The sequence below is a fragment of the Plecotus auritus genome (assembly GCF_963455305.1).
Source record: "Plecotus auritus genome assembly, chromosome: 4".
NCBI lineage: Eukaryota > Metazoa > Chordata > Mammalia > Chiroptera > Vespertilionidae > Plecotus > Plecotus auritus.
This window is the reverse complement of record NC_137775.1, coordinates 82,104,319-82,117,970: the sequence shown is the minus strand read 5'-3', so window position 1 is coordinate 82,117,970 and position 13,652 is coordinate 82,104,319. Positions and strand designations below refer to the sequence as shown.

The window sequence follows — 13,652 nt, the reverse complement described above, 5'->3', positions numbered from 1 at the left end:
TGGGAAAAACTTTACCTCTCCTTTAAATCTGAATGATAGCTTTGCTGGGTAACTTGATCTAGACTATCAGTTCCTTTCTTGCAGCATTTTAAAGATGTCCTTCCACTCCCTTCCAACCTGTAAAGTTGCTGCTGAGAAATCAGCTGATAGCCATATGGGGTTTCCTTTGTTTGTAAGTCATTTTTCTCCTGCTTCCTTTAAGATTGTCTCATTGTCTTTAACTTTTACCATTTAATAACAGTATGATTTGATGTGGGTCTATTTGGGTCATCTTGCTTGGAACTATGTGCTTCCTTGACCTGGAGGTCTGTTTTTTTCCCCATGTTAGGAGAGTTTTCAGCCATTATTTCTGTAAATAAGGTTTCTGTTCCTTCCCTCTTTTTCTCCTTCTAGGACCCTTATAATGGGAGTGTTTGAGCACTGGAAATTATCCCAGAGGTTCCTTACACTATCCTTGTGTTTTATAATTTTTTATTTTTGCTGTTCTGATTTATAGATTTCCACTATTCTGTCTTCCAAGTCATTGATCTTTTCTTCTGTATCATGTAATCTGCTGTTGGTTCCTTCATGGTTTTTTTATGCCAGTTGTATTCTTCAGGCCTGCCTGTTTATTATACCTTCTTTTTGTAGAAGTTCCCCCTGAGTTCCTTTATTCCACACTCAAGTTTGGTGAGCATCCTTATGACCATTTTAAAAAAATTCTTTATAAGGCAAATTACTTGTCTTCATTTCCTTAGAGCTTTTTTTTTTTTCCTGGGGAGTTTTCTTTTTCCTTTATTTGAGAGAGATTCTGTTTGTCATTTTGACTTTCCATGTTTGTTTACATGAATTAGACACAATAGCTGTTTCTTCCAGTCTTAAAAAAAAAAATGGCTTTATGTAGAAATGGCCTCTGTATAGGATCTGTGTGCTGGGTGGTTTTGGCAGGTGAGTAGGGTGCTAAGGTTTCCAGGGCACTGGTCTACCAAGTTGGAGATGCTCTGGGTGGGGAGGTCAAATGCAGGTCGTAATGCCTTGTTGATCCTGCTTGTTCCCTCATTCAGGGGCAAAATGGGCTTGGGTGATGTGTCTGGGAATGTGCTGCAGTGACCTTGCAGATATGCCAAAGCACCTGGAGGGGGACATAAACAATGTCGCTTACTGGCACCTCCGACCCAGAGGATTCCTGTGGCTCCCCAGCCTTCTTTGTACAGTCTCTCATGTTGTTTGGTGTAGAATTATATCGGTGTAGGCTTTATTGCCAGGTAGTTTTAAGAAGCTGGTTGGAGTGGGTCAGGTGCATGCAGCACTGGGAGTATTGGCTTGAGAGGTTGGAGGGCTCCCTGCAGAGAAGCCAGAAGGTGCATGTGATGCTGATATCCCTGTTAGCTTCCTTTATTTGGAGGCAAACGGCCCTGGGTAATGTAGCTGGGAACTCACTGTGGTGATCTTGCAGGTAAGCCCAAGCACCCAAGTAAAGCCCCTGCTCACCCTGTTGAAGTGGAGGGGGACGTAAACAATGGCGCTCACCAGCTCCTCCAGCTCAGACAGTTCCCTCAGCTCCCAGAGGGCTCCTATGGTTTCCCAGTCTTCTCTATTCATCTTTCTTTGCTCATTGTTCAGAAGCTGTTCATTCAGCCCTCAGTTGTCATGTAGGAGTAATTGCTCACTATATATGTGTTTATTTGAGTTTGCTCATGGGAGGGGGTGGGTTCAGCATCCTCTAATGCCACCACCATTTTGGACCTCTCCCAGACTCATCTTTTAAAAGCATAAGTCATGTTCAAAACCCTGCAATGACCTCTATCTTTTTTTTTTCTTTATTGATTAAGGTATTACATATGTGTCCTTATCCTCCCATTGCCCCCCTACTCCCCCACTCTTGCCCTCACCCCACTGGTGTCTGTGTCCATTGGTTAGGCTTATATGCATGCATACAAGTCCGTTGGTTGATCTCTCCCCCTTACCCCCATCCTCCCTCCCTTACCTTCCCTCTGAGGTTTGACGGTCTGATTGATGCTTCTCTGTCTCTGGATCTGTTTTTGTTTATCAGTTTATGTTGTTCATTATATTCCACAAATGAGTGAGATCATGTGATATTTATCTTTCTCTGACTGGCTTATTTCGCTTAGCATAATGCTCTCCAGTTCCATCCATGCTGGTGAAAATGGTAAGAATTCCTTTTTTACCGCAGTGTAGTATTCCATTGTGTAGATGTACCATAGTTTTTTAATCCACTCATCTGCTAATGGGCACTTAGGCTGTTTCCAAATCTTAGCTATTGTAAATTGTGCTGCTATGAACATAGGGGTGCATATATCCTTTCTGATTGGTGTTTATGGTTTCTTGGGATATATTCCTAGAAGTGAGATCACTGGGTCAAATAGGAGTTCCACTTTTTAGTTTCTTGAGGAAACTCCACGCTGTTCTCCACAGTGGCTGCACCAGTCTGCATTCCCACCAGCAGTGCACAAGGATTCCTTTTTCTCCGCATCCTCTCCAGCACTTGTCATTTGTTGATTTGTTGATAATAGCCATTCTGACAGGTGTGAGATGATACCGCATTGTCGTTTTGATTTGCATCTCTCGGATGATTAGTGACTTTGAGCATGTTTTCTTATGTCTCTTGGCCTTCCTTGTGTCCTCTTTTTGAAAAGTATCTATTTAGATCCGTTGCCCATTTTTTTATTGGGTTGTTTATCTTCCTTTTGTTAAGTTGTGGCGTTCCCTGTAAATTTTGGAGATTAAACCCTTATCGGTGATAACATTGGCAAATATGTTCTCCCATGCAGTGGGCTTTCTTGTTTTGTTGATGGTTTCTTTTGCTGTACAGAAGCTTTTTATTTTGATGTAGTCCCATTTGTTTATTTTCTCTTTGGTTTCCATTGCCCTAGGAGCTGTATCAGTGAAGATATTGCTTCGGCATATGTCTGAGATTTTGCTGCTTGTGGATTCCTCTAAGATTTTTATGGTTTCCCATCTATGTTTAAGTCCTTTATCCATTTTGAGTTTATTTTTGTGTATGGTGTAAATTGGTGGTCTAGTTTAATTTTTTTTGCATGTATCTGTCCAATTTTACCAACACCATTTATTGAAGAGACTGCCTTGACTCCATTGTATGTTCTTGCCTCCTTTGTCAAATATTAATTGAGCATAGTGGTTTGAGTCAATTTCTGGGTTCTCTATTCTATTCCATTGGTCTATATGTCTGTTCTTGTGCCAGTACCAGGCAGTTTTGAGAACAGTAGCTTTGTAATACAGCTTGATATCTGGTATTGAGATCCCTCCTACTTTGTTCTTCTTTCTCAGGATTGCTGCAGCTATTTGGGGTCTTTTTTCATTACAGATGAATTTTTGGAGAGTTTGTTCTAGGTCTGTGAAATATGCCATTGGTATTTTAATGGGGAGTGCATTGAATCTGTAGATTGCTTTGGGTAGTATGGACATTTTAATGATGTTGATTCTACCAATCCATGAACATGGTATGTTCTTCCATCTGTTTATGTCTTCCTCTATCTCTTTTTTTCAGTATCCTGTAGTTTTCTGAGTATAGGTCGTTTACCTCCTTAGTTAAGTTTATTCCTAGGTATCTTAATTTTTTTGGTGCGATGGTAAATGGGATTGTTTTTTTTAATCTCTCTTTCTGTGAGTTCACTATTGGTGTATAAAAATGCCATATATTTCTTGGCATTGATTTTGTATCCTGCTACATTGCCAAATTCATTTATTAAGTGTAATAATTTTTTGATGGAGTCTTGAGGGTTTTCTATGTACAGTATCTTGTCATCTGCGAATAATGACAGTTTTACATTTTCTTTTCCAATTTGGAAGCCTTTTATTTCTTCTTGTTGTCTAATTGCTATGGCTAGCACTTCCAGAACTATGTCGAACAGGAGTGGTGAAAGTGGGCAGATGACCTCTATCTTACTTAATAGCCACTCCTACCTGTAACTAGGATCTCACCTGCCCCTGACTACCCCTGAAATTATGTAGTCTATACTTCACCTTGCTCACTTTGCTGCAACCATGTAGCCTTTTTTTGCTCCTTGTTAGAGCATACCAGCCACACACTCACCTGAGGGTCTTACACTTGCTACAGTTTCTGCCCAGGGTATTCTTCTTCATCACCTCCCAGAGAGGCCTCTATCGGCCACTGTATCTAAAATAGTCTTTATTTTCCCACCACTACTTCTTTGTCTATTTACCCTGCTTTTGTTTGTTTTTGCACTGAGCACATTACCTGAAACTTTCTGTTTTCTTGCTTTCCCAACAGTAAAAGAGCAGGGCCTTTGTCCACCAATCTATCTCCAGACCCAGGACTATGCCTAGCAGGCACTCAACAAATACTTGCTGAATAGAAGATGGCTGGTAGCAGGACCGTTTCTGCACATAGGGACTTAGCCTTTTACATATATTGATGTTGTACTTTTATTACTTAGAGACCCTGAAATATGGCGTTTGGCCTGCTTGAAAGTTTGGGGCAGAAGCTGTATTAAACTTGTTCCATACACATCCTGGAGAGAGATGTTTCTAGAAAGGCCCCGTGTTCGGTTTGATGGTAAGTTGAACCCTTTAGAACTCAAGAGAAATAGAGAGTTATCACGTTGATTTTGATAAATACCCAGTCTTAGTTTTCTCTAACAGACCTAAGTATTATGAGCATATTTAAAGGAAACTACAATAAAAATGAAGCTAGAAATGTTCTATATGATTTTAATTTTAAAATGTTTAAATTTATTATGTTCTTCTTTCTTTAACAAAATGTTTCTTTTTTATAGGAGTATATATCAGTAAAACCACATATATTCGTCAAGGGGAACAGTCTCTTGATGGTTTCTATAGAGCCTGGCACCAAGTGGAATATTACAGGTACAACTGTAGTAAACTGAGTGAGTGAAAAATTCTCTCTCTCCAAGTATTCATTAATTAGTTATTGGACATCTCTTCTCTGTAGCTTTTGCATTTATCCACAAATGGCCCTCAGTATTTTTATCCACTATTATAATAAGAATTGTACTCAACAGAACCAATGGGTTACTACAAATTTAATTCCTCCTAGCCTCTAAATCTAAGAATATTTTACATTTTAGAGTTATTCCTTGTCTTTTGCCCTTGGTGTACTCATTTGCCTTTTCCAATAGCTTGTGCTCTTATTCAGCCTTTTTGTTCATCAGCTAATACTGTCAGTGAGAAATAAGTAGATATGTGAACTACTGTGTATTGTAAGATTCCATTTTTGCTTGACAGTGTTTTAGGAAAAAACATACAGAACTCTAATAGAATATTATTTAATCTAACTTTTTTATTCAGCGAGTGAAACTAAAAGTTCAACAGTTCCCTATAAGGAAGATAATAAAATGCCTTTCGCTCTTTGTTGCTGGCCTCACAGGTTGTCAGTCTTGTTTTAATGATGTTTGCCAGTCCTTTGGCCCATGGTATTTCCGTCTCGGTCTCACAGCTAAGGCTAGGTTGAGGTACCGGTAGAGAAGGACGAGGTTTATACTTGGTGTGTGGTGTGTTGGTGTTCTGTTCCTGTTTACACAGGTACATAAGGTTCTTTCCTGATGGCCATGTGATGATGTTGACAACCCCCGAGGAGCCTCAGTCCATCGTTCCTCGTTTAAGAACTCGGAACACCAGGTAGTATTTTCCTACAGTTTTCTATCCAAGTCACATTTTAGATGAATGTATAGGTTAATGTAATCCTGTGTTTCCTTAACTTACCACTGGATGATTTAACAGACAGTCACTGGGTGGGCATTTGTGAAAAAGATCAATTCTGCACCTTTTCCCTAGAGAGTGTACTCAGTGGGTCTCTGGGGCCTTGGAAACTAGGTTCACTCACATCCTAGCTGATTTCTTCTCGAGCAAGTTGCTTAAACACTATAATAATCCATTACCTCCTAGATTACTTAAATACATGTAATAACTGATTAATAGACTTAGATTTAAAGTATATTTTTTATTTTTAGAACTGATGCAGTTCTACTGGGCCATTATCGCTTGTCACAAGATACAGACAATCAGACCAAAGTATTTGCTGTGATAACTAAGAAAAAAGAAGAAGTGAGTATACAAGGTTGAAATAGCATTTTACTTTTTTTTTTTTTTAATCCTCACCTGAGGATATTTTTCCAATGATTTTTAGAGAGAGTGGAAGAGAGAGGGAAAGACAGAGAGAAATATCAATATGAGAGAAACACATCGATTGGTTGCCTCCTGAATGCGCTCGACCAGCGCCTGGGCTAGGAAGGGGCCTGGTCCAGGGAGGAGCCTGCAACTGAGATACGTGCCCTTGACTGGAATCAAACCTGGGACCTCTCGGTCCACAGGTCAATGCTCTGTCCACTGAGCCAAACCAGCTAGGGCTACTTTTGAGTACCCTTTCATTCAAGGATTCTTGATTAGAAAGAGTCAAATATACTGTTTCATTATTTATACTATTATACAAAATGTATGTTGACTTATAGCATCTCTCTAAAGAGAACTGGCAGGTTTTCTAAAATGTGGTTATTTTTAATTGGATCAGCTTGTTTTTCTCCAAATGGGTTTTTTCTGGTCTAGGTTTTTCACATGTGAAAATGGAAAGTCAAAATATCCTGTAAAGGATATTTTTGTACACAGTATTATATTAGTTTCAGATGTACAACTAGTAAAATGATACCTGAATATGATTTTTTTGGCTTTTCTCATTTTGAATCATAGGGGATTTTCTTCCCAAATTAGCTCAAATGAGTAATTCTTTCATAAGGATATTCATATAGAGAATTTCAATTTCTAATGGAAATAAGCTAATGTAAGATAATTCCTTCTTCCCATTTTTGCAAAAGAATGAAAATGCCATGCAAATATGATCACTGGATTATTACACTCTAGAGAGCTTTAAACTCTTAACAGATCAAGGACCTAATTTTCATTTTTACAACCTTTCTTCATGTGCAATTTTTTAGTCCTGGTTAAAAACCATAATGAAGTCAGTTGTGAGGAAGTTATAATTACTAGCCTATTGCTTTTATAAGTTGGTGTAGGATTTGAAAGAAGTTTCCCTTGTTCTGAATCTCCCTTTCTTCTCCAGCATTATGTGTCGAGATAGTTAGGGTAGGGTTCTCTGTGAGTTCTAGTCCTATCACCCTGTGGCCAACTGTTGCTGGCTCCTCCTCCTGGCTCTGGTAGGCTCCTGAAATCTGGGGCAGCTTCTGTGGAGCAGAGATAGTTGCTGTGACAGTGACCTTGGCCATGAGTTTCCTGAGGTCAGAAATGGGGAATTTGTGAGCCACTAGTTGTTTAGGTTTTATCTAATAAGAATTTAGGAACTCCCACATAGAATGCCCATTTTCGAATATGATAACAATGAAACCATATGTAGCGTTGATACTTTTGTGTTTTTAGCAGCAGTATTTGCAGAAGTGTAATTCTAATGAAGCTTTGTCACATTTATGTATCCATTGACGATTTTACTGTTATTGCAAAAAAAATGTTATACTCGATGCTTTTTCTGCAGGCTTCACCAACTTATCATTTTCTCTCTTTAAAAATTCCCAAGTGTTTTTAAGTAGAAGGAAATACTAGTGTTTGAGATAGGAGGTAGAAGTCTTAATTCTAATCTGAAACTGCTGTGTTAACTCAGCTGCTGGGTCTTCATTCCTTTAGCTATTAAATAGCAATAATGCAATCATATTTAGTACATGAGGTTATTATGATGATTAGGGGGAAAAACCTTATGCTTTTCAAAACACTCATACATATTTGTATGTGATATCCAAAACAGCTTTACTATGTACAGATGTTATGTTATCCTTGCATAATACAGGGGTGGGCAAAAATAAGTTTACAGTTCATATGGAGAAATATATAATACAAGAATAATAATAATGCAAGAATAAACTCTGTGTTTCACATACAACTGTAAGCCTCCTTTTGCCCTACCCAGTATATTCCAATAAATATTCTTCTAATAATGAAATCTCAGTGAAGTGAGGTTTTATTATAGTTCATGCACCTTTTCTTTTACAGAAACCACTTGATTATAAATACAGATATTTTCGCCGTGTCCCTGTCCAAGAAGCAGATCAGAGTTTTCATGTAGGACTACAGCTGTGTTCCAGTGGCCACCAGAGGTTCAACAAACTCATCTGGATACATCATTCTTCTCATGTTACGTACAAGTAGGTGAATGTAATAAAAATACCAAGGTTACAGAATAAATGTGTACTTCATGTCAGGCTTAGGAAACTCTCACATGATGTTATCCTGAGTTAACATTATAGAAGCAGAGTATAATATTACTCTGCAAACCCAGAAAGTGGCCAAAAAGAAAAAAAACTGAAACTGAAAGTGGGCCAGGTATCCGTAGCTCACAGTGTCAGTGGGAACGTGGCTGGGCACCACTGCTTTGGAAATGAAAGCGGCATTCCATGAGTAGAATGATAGTCATTCTAAGCTGTTCATGTGTCAACTTATTCAGGGCAGTTTTAAAACATCAGATTTTTTTCTTCTCCCATGTTTGTCTTACCATTTTTTACTTTTTTTCCATTTGGTTTATTCTCAGGGATTATACACTGATTTAAATAAGTCTGCTAAAAAGATCTCTTGTATTCCAAAGCCAAATCTGTTAGATAGTTCCTATATAGTTCTTCGTTCTATGAGTTAGGATTTTTTTTTAACATTTTACTTTATACTAGAGGCCTGGTGCACAAATTCGTGCATGGGTGGGGTCCTGTGGCCTGGCAGGCAATCAGTGCCCATTGGGCTGTCTCGCCCAGTCCCGATCAGAGCTGGCCGGCTGCGGGGAGGGACCGTGGGAGGTTGGCCAGCTGTGGGAGGTTAGCTGTGGAAGTGCACTGACCACCCACCCAGCCGGCTGGCCAGGGGGAGGGGCCGCGGGAGGTTAGCTGGCCATGGGAGGTTGGCTGTGGGAGTGCACTGACCACCAGGAGGCAGCTCCTGCATTGAGCATCTGCCCCCTATTGGTCAGTGCGCATCATAGGGACCTGCCGACTGGTTGTTAGGTCCTTTGGTCGCTTAGGCTTTTATATATAATCATGCATAATATCTTTAAATGTTCTTCAAAAACATTATTTTCAATTATTACAGGTATATTCCACCATTCTTGTTTTATTCCTTATGTTCAAACATTTTATTATGAAAATTTTTAAACATATAGAAAAGTTGAAAGAATTTTACAGTGAAGTCTGCTATACCTGTTTTGTACACAGTATTATATTAGTTTCAGATGTACAATATAATAATTTGACATTTATATACCTTACAATGTAATCACTACACTACACTAATTCTAGTAACCATCTGTCACCATGTAAACTTATCACAATATTACTGACTATATTCCCTTCATGAGTTCACCCATCCCCCCAATACTCTCCTTCCCCCTGGCAACTGTCAAGTCTGTTCTCTGTATCTATGAATCTGTTACTATTTTGTTTATTTGTTTATATTCTTTATATTCTACATATAAGTTAAACTATGTGGTATTTGTCTTTCTCTGTCTGACTTATTTTACTTAGCATAATACCCTCCATGTTGTTGCAAATTGCAAGATTAAAAAATTTTTAAATTTTTTTAACTACAGTTGACATTTTATTTCAAGTGTACAACATAGTGATTATAGATTTATATAACTTATGAAGTGATCACCCTGATAAGTCTACACCATACATAGTTATTACAGTAGTATTGACTATATTTTGAGTACCTTATACCCCCATGACTCTTTTTAGAACTGGCAATTTATACATCTTACTCCCTTCCCCTTTTTTAACCCATCCTCCCAATCCCTTCCTATCTGGCAGCCATCCAAAAGTTCTCTGTATCTATGAGTTTGTCTCTGTTTTGTTCATTAGTTTATTTTGTTCTTTAGATCCACATATAAGTGAAATCATACGGTATTTATCTTTCTCTGACTCACTTAGCATAATACCCTCTAGGTCCATCCATGTTGTCACAAATGGTAAGATATCTTTTTTTATGGCTGAGTAATATTCCATTATATATATGTACCATATCTTCATACTATTTGTCTATCTATGGACACTTAGGTTGCTTCCATATCTTGGCAGTTGTAAGTAATGCTGTAGTGAGCATAGGGGTAGATATTTCTCTTTGAATTAGTATTTCTCTTCAGATAAACACTCAGAAGTGGAATTGCTGAGTCTTTGTCTCTTGTTACAGCCTTTGTTTTAAAGTCTGTTTTGTCTGATATAAGTATTGCTACCCCAGCTTTTTGTTTCCATTTGCATGAAATATTTTTCCATCCCTTTACTTTCAGTCTTATAGACAGCATTGTTTTCTTATCCATTCAGTCACCCTATGTCTTTTGAGTGGAGTGTTTAATCCGTTTACATTTAAAGTAATTATTGATATAGTTATGTAGTTATTGCCATTTTATTATTCATATTTGTTTCTTCTTAAAGAAGTCCCTTTAATATTTCTTGTTATGCTGGATTGGTGGTGATGAACTCCTTTAGCTTTTTCTTGTCTAGGAAGCTATTTATCTCTCCTTTGATTCTAAATGACAGCCTTAGTGGGTAGAGTAATCTTGGTTGTAGGTCCTTGCTTTTCATACTTTGAATATGTCATACCACTCCCTTCTGGCCTGCAAAGGGGCCCCTTGTACCCACACTATGGCTCTCACTCCTTGATCCAAGCCTGATGGTTTCCTCAGCTCCCGTAGTGCTCTCACGGTTCCCCAACCTTCTCTCTGTGGTCTCTCTCTCTTGTTTGTTGTGCAGAAGCTGTTCAGTTGGCCCTCAGTTGTCTCTCAGGAGAATTGCTCCAATTATAAGTATTCAGTTGATATGTTCTTAGGAGGAGGGCTCAGCATCCTCCTATGCTGCCATCTTGGATCCTTGAGTTAGGATTTACCTGTAAGAAATCATTAATGAGCAGAGAGTATGTGTGAAAAAGGAGCAGTACAAAAATAAGTAAAATTTTAAAAAGGAATTAATAAAATATCAGTTCATGTGGCTATTGAAGTTAGATGCTGTTGGAATTGCAAGAATATTGGTGTGTGACTGAAACCTTTCCATTCCAGTTGAATCCAAAATTCTGAGACAACACATTTTGAGATCACCTTCAATTAACCTACTTCACAACCTTGACCACCTTATTGAAAACTTTTTGGCCACATTTTTATCTTACAAATAATTTTTTGTACTCATTTTTGGAAGATCCTAGAAGTTTTCTTACTTATCTCCTATTTGTTTCTCTCAGTAACCTGTGGAATTTCTTTTTCTTTTCAAAGAAAGAAACCAAACCCAGAAGTAGAATCAAAGAAATGAAAAACATCATGTTTTGGGAAGGAGAAAGAAAGATATTATAAGAGGCATTGTTTGTGCTGCTAAGGTTCACGTTGATTTCCTTATCTATAATAATAAAAGAGTAATATGCTAATTAGACAGGATGCCCTGGGCTGTGAGAGAAGCCCAAGTCCTGGGTGCCTGCCAGTGGCCGGAGGGAAGCCCGGGTCCCGGGTGCCAAAGGGAAGCCGGTGCCGGCAGCTGGGGGAAGGAAGGCCTACCCTTGCATGAATTTCATGCATCGGGCCTCTAGTAATATTTATAAAGGCACTTGAACTTTTTGCTTTTGTTTATTTCTCCTTTTGGGGAGGAAAATATAAAAGACTGTAGTAGTAGTGTAACTTGTCATTTGCTTTCCTTCCCTCCCATCTGTAATTATGTTGTTGCTCATACAAATATTAAACTCTATTCTAGGATTATAATTCTTTCTAAATTACATTTTAACAATAGCCTTAAAATGTCTATTGCTTTTGACTTAGAAATTCTCTTTGGAATATGTCCAAAGAACATAATAAAAAATAACACATTTTTAATTGCCTAGTACTGAAAACAACCTATATCTCCAACAAAAGGGGAATTATTAAGTAAATTGTGGTACGAGCAGACAGAAATATTATGCAGCCACTAAAAATGACTTCTGAAGAGTATTTAATGATGTTAGGAAATGCATATGTCATGATGTTAAATGAAAAAAGCAGGAACACTAATAGAGTGTGATCTCGATAGGAAAACTTAATAGGTTGATGTGTTTAGAAGAACCACTGGAAAAAAGTGTTTTGCATTGCTGTATCTGAGTGATAGAATTATGAGTGACTTCTTTTTGGTACTTTGCTAAATTTTTAAAATTTTCAACAATGAGCCTATATTTAAAATTTACTGAGATATATTTAAAAAATTTTAAGGCTAAAATATAAAATAACCGCCCTCTAGAAATATGCAAGGATTTTAAATGAGTTGAAATTTCCTGGTAACCTGTAATTTTGTGCATTATTTCCAGGTCAACTGGTGAAACTGCAGTCACTGCTTTTGAGATTGACAAGATGTACACCCCCTTGTTCTTTGGCCGAGTGAGGAGCTACACTGCTTCCTCAGAGAGGCCTCTGTAGAGCCTCGCGCCCAGTCCTCTGTCAGTGTTGCATGAATGAAAGCATATAGTGCAAAAGAGCACCTAAGTTATAAATGTACATATTTATATATATATATCTGGAATTGGAACTTATTTTACATTGTTGGAGTTCTTTTAAGAGAGTATAAATTGATTATTTTTTTTAATTTAAAGGGATAGTTGATTCTAGGGTGTTTTGTTTTAAAATTAAGAAGTTAATATTAGATGTTGTTTACACACATTTTTGTTGTGAAAAACTTTACTATGAGCTTTAAATCATGCCCTTTTTCAAGCAGATTTCTGTCACATCAGTCTGCTGCCTGATCATTCCAGTATTCAAGTGGTCAGGGGAGAGCTTTACTGGATAAGCATTTCTTTCACGCATGGCATACTGTCTTTACACTAAAGGCTCAACATGTGAAAACGTGTTCTGGATTTGTTTGAAACAGTTTGACCAATAGAGATTATAAATAAATGTTTCTTTCAAGAAAATGGATTTGGATGGCCTCTTTTAAACATCAGAATAATAAACAGTCCCAGGGTAGCCAGCAAAGGCTTAAAAGTCACTGCCTCATTTCATCATTGGTTTTTATATGCAGGCTAGAGCTATCTGCACTCTGACCTCATCTGCACTCTGACCTCATCCATTAAGTGAGAAAGAACGAATCTCTCAGCACTGGAAGACTTCAACAAGATCAAACAGTCATCTTCATTCTTAAAAGAACAGTAGAGGATCATATAAACGCAGGCTAACTCTTTTTCCAGAACTAAGGTTGGGAGAGAGCTAGCCATCAAGTAAACTACGTTACCTCCCTAGTAACAACAGTAGTAGAATTTCAGAGTTTGTGTCCTACCAGATTCAGATTTCTTTTTGTGATTCAAATACAGCTAGAGTCAGTAATCATGTATTTTCAGAATTCAATATCTGCCGCCACAGTTGCTTTCATATCAATGTTAAAGGCACTTCATACATCCTTACAATGCAGTATGGGATAGGCCTTTTTAAAAGCCAATACATGCCCAGCCAGTGTTGCTCAGTAGTTGCAGTCACAGTTCTATTCCTGGTCAGGGCATGTGCCTAGGTTTTGGGCTCAATCCCCAGTAGGGGGCGTGCAGAAGGCAGCCGATCAATGATTCTCATCACTGATGTTTCTATCCCTCCCTCACTCTCCCTTTCTCACAAATCAAGAACATTTTAAATAAATACATAGCCAATACATGTTATGTTAAAGACGAAAATTAAGCATGTTTAG

General features: G+C 38.0%; 1 protein-coding gene across 1 annotated transcript in view; it reads left to right on the top strand.

Annotated features, from left to right (window-relative positions):
- The window catches only part of FBXO9 (F-box protein 9), a 34,063-nt gene extending 21,175 nt beyond the window's left edge, over positions 1 to 12,888 (top strand). The window contains exons 8-13 of the mRNA XM_080666431.1: positions 4,419 to 4,537; positions 4,758 to 4,848; positions 5,524 to 5,619; positions 5,952 to 6,045; positions 7,993 to 8,144; positions 12,292 to 12,888. Coding sequence (XP_080522557.1) covers positions 4,419 to 4,537; positions 4,758 to 4,848; positions 5,524 to 5,619; positions 5,952 to 6,045; positions 7,993 to 8,144; positions 12,292 to 12,400 — 661 coding nt within the window. The 3' untranslated portion in view covers positions 12,401 to 12,888. The remainder of the gene's footprint in view (positions 1 to 4,418; positions 4,538 to 4,757; positions 4,849 to 5,523; positions 5,620 to 5,951; positions 6,046 to 7,992; positions 8,145 to 12,291) is intronic.
- Positions 12,889 to 13,652: the final 764 nt, after the last annotated feature.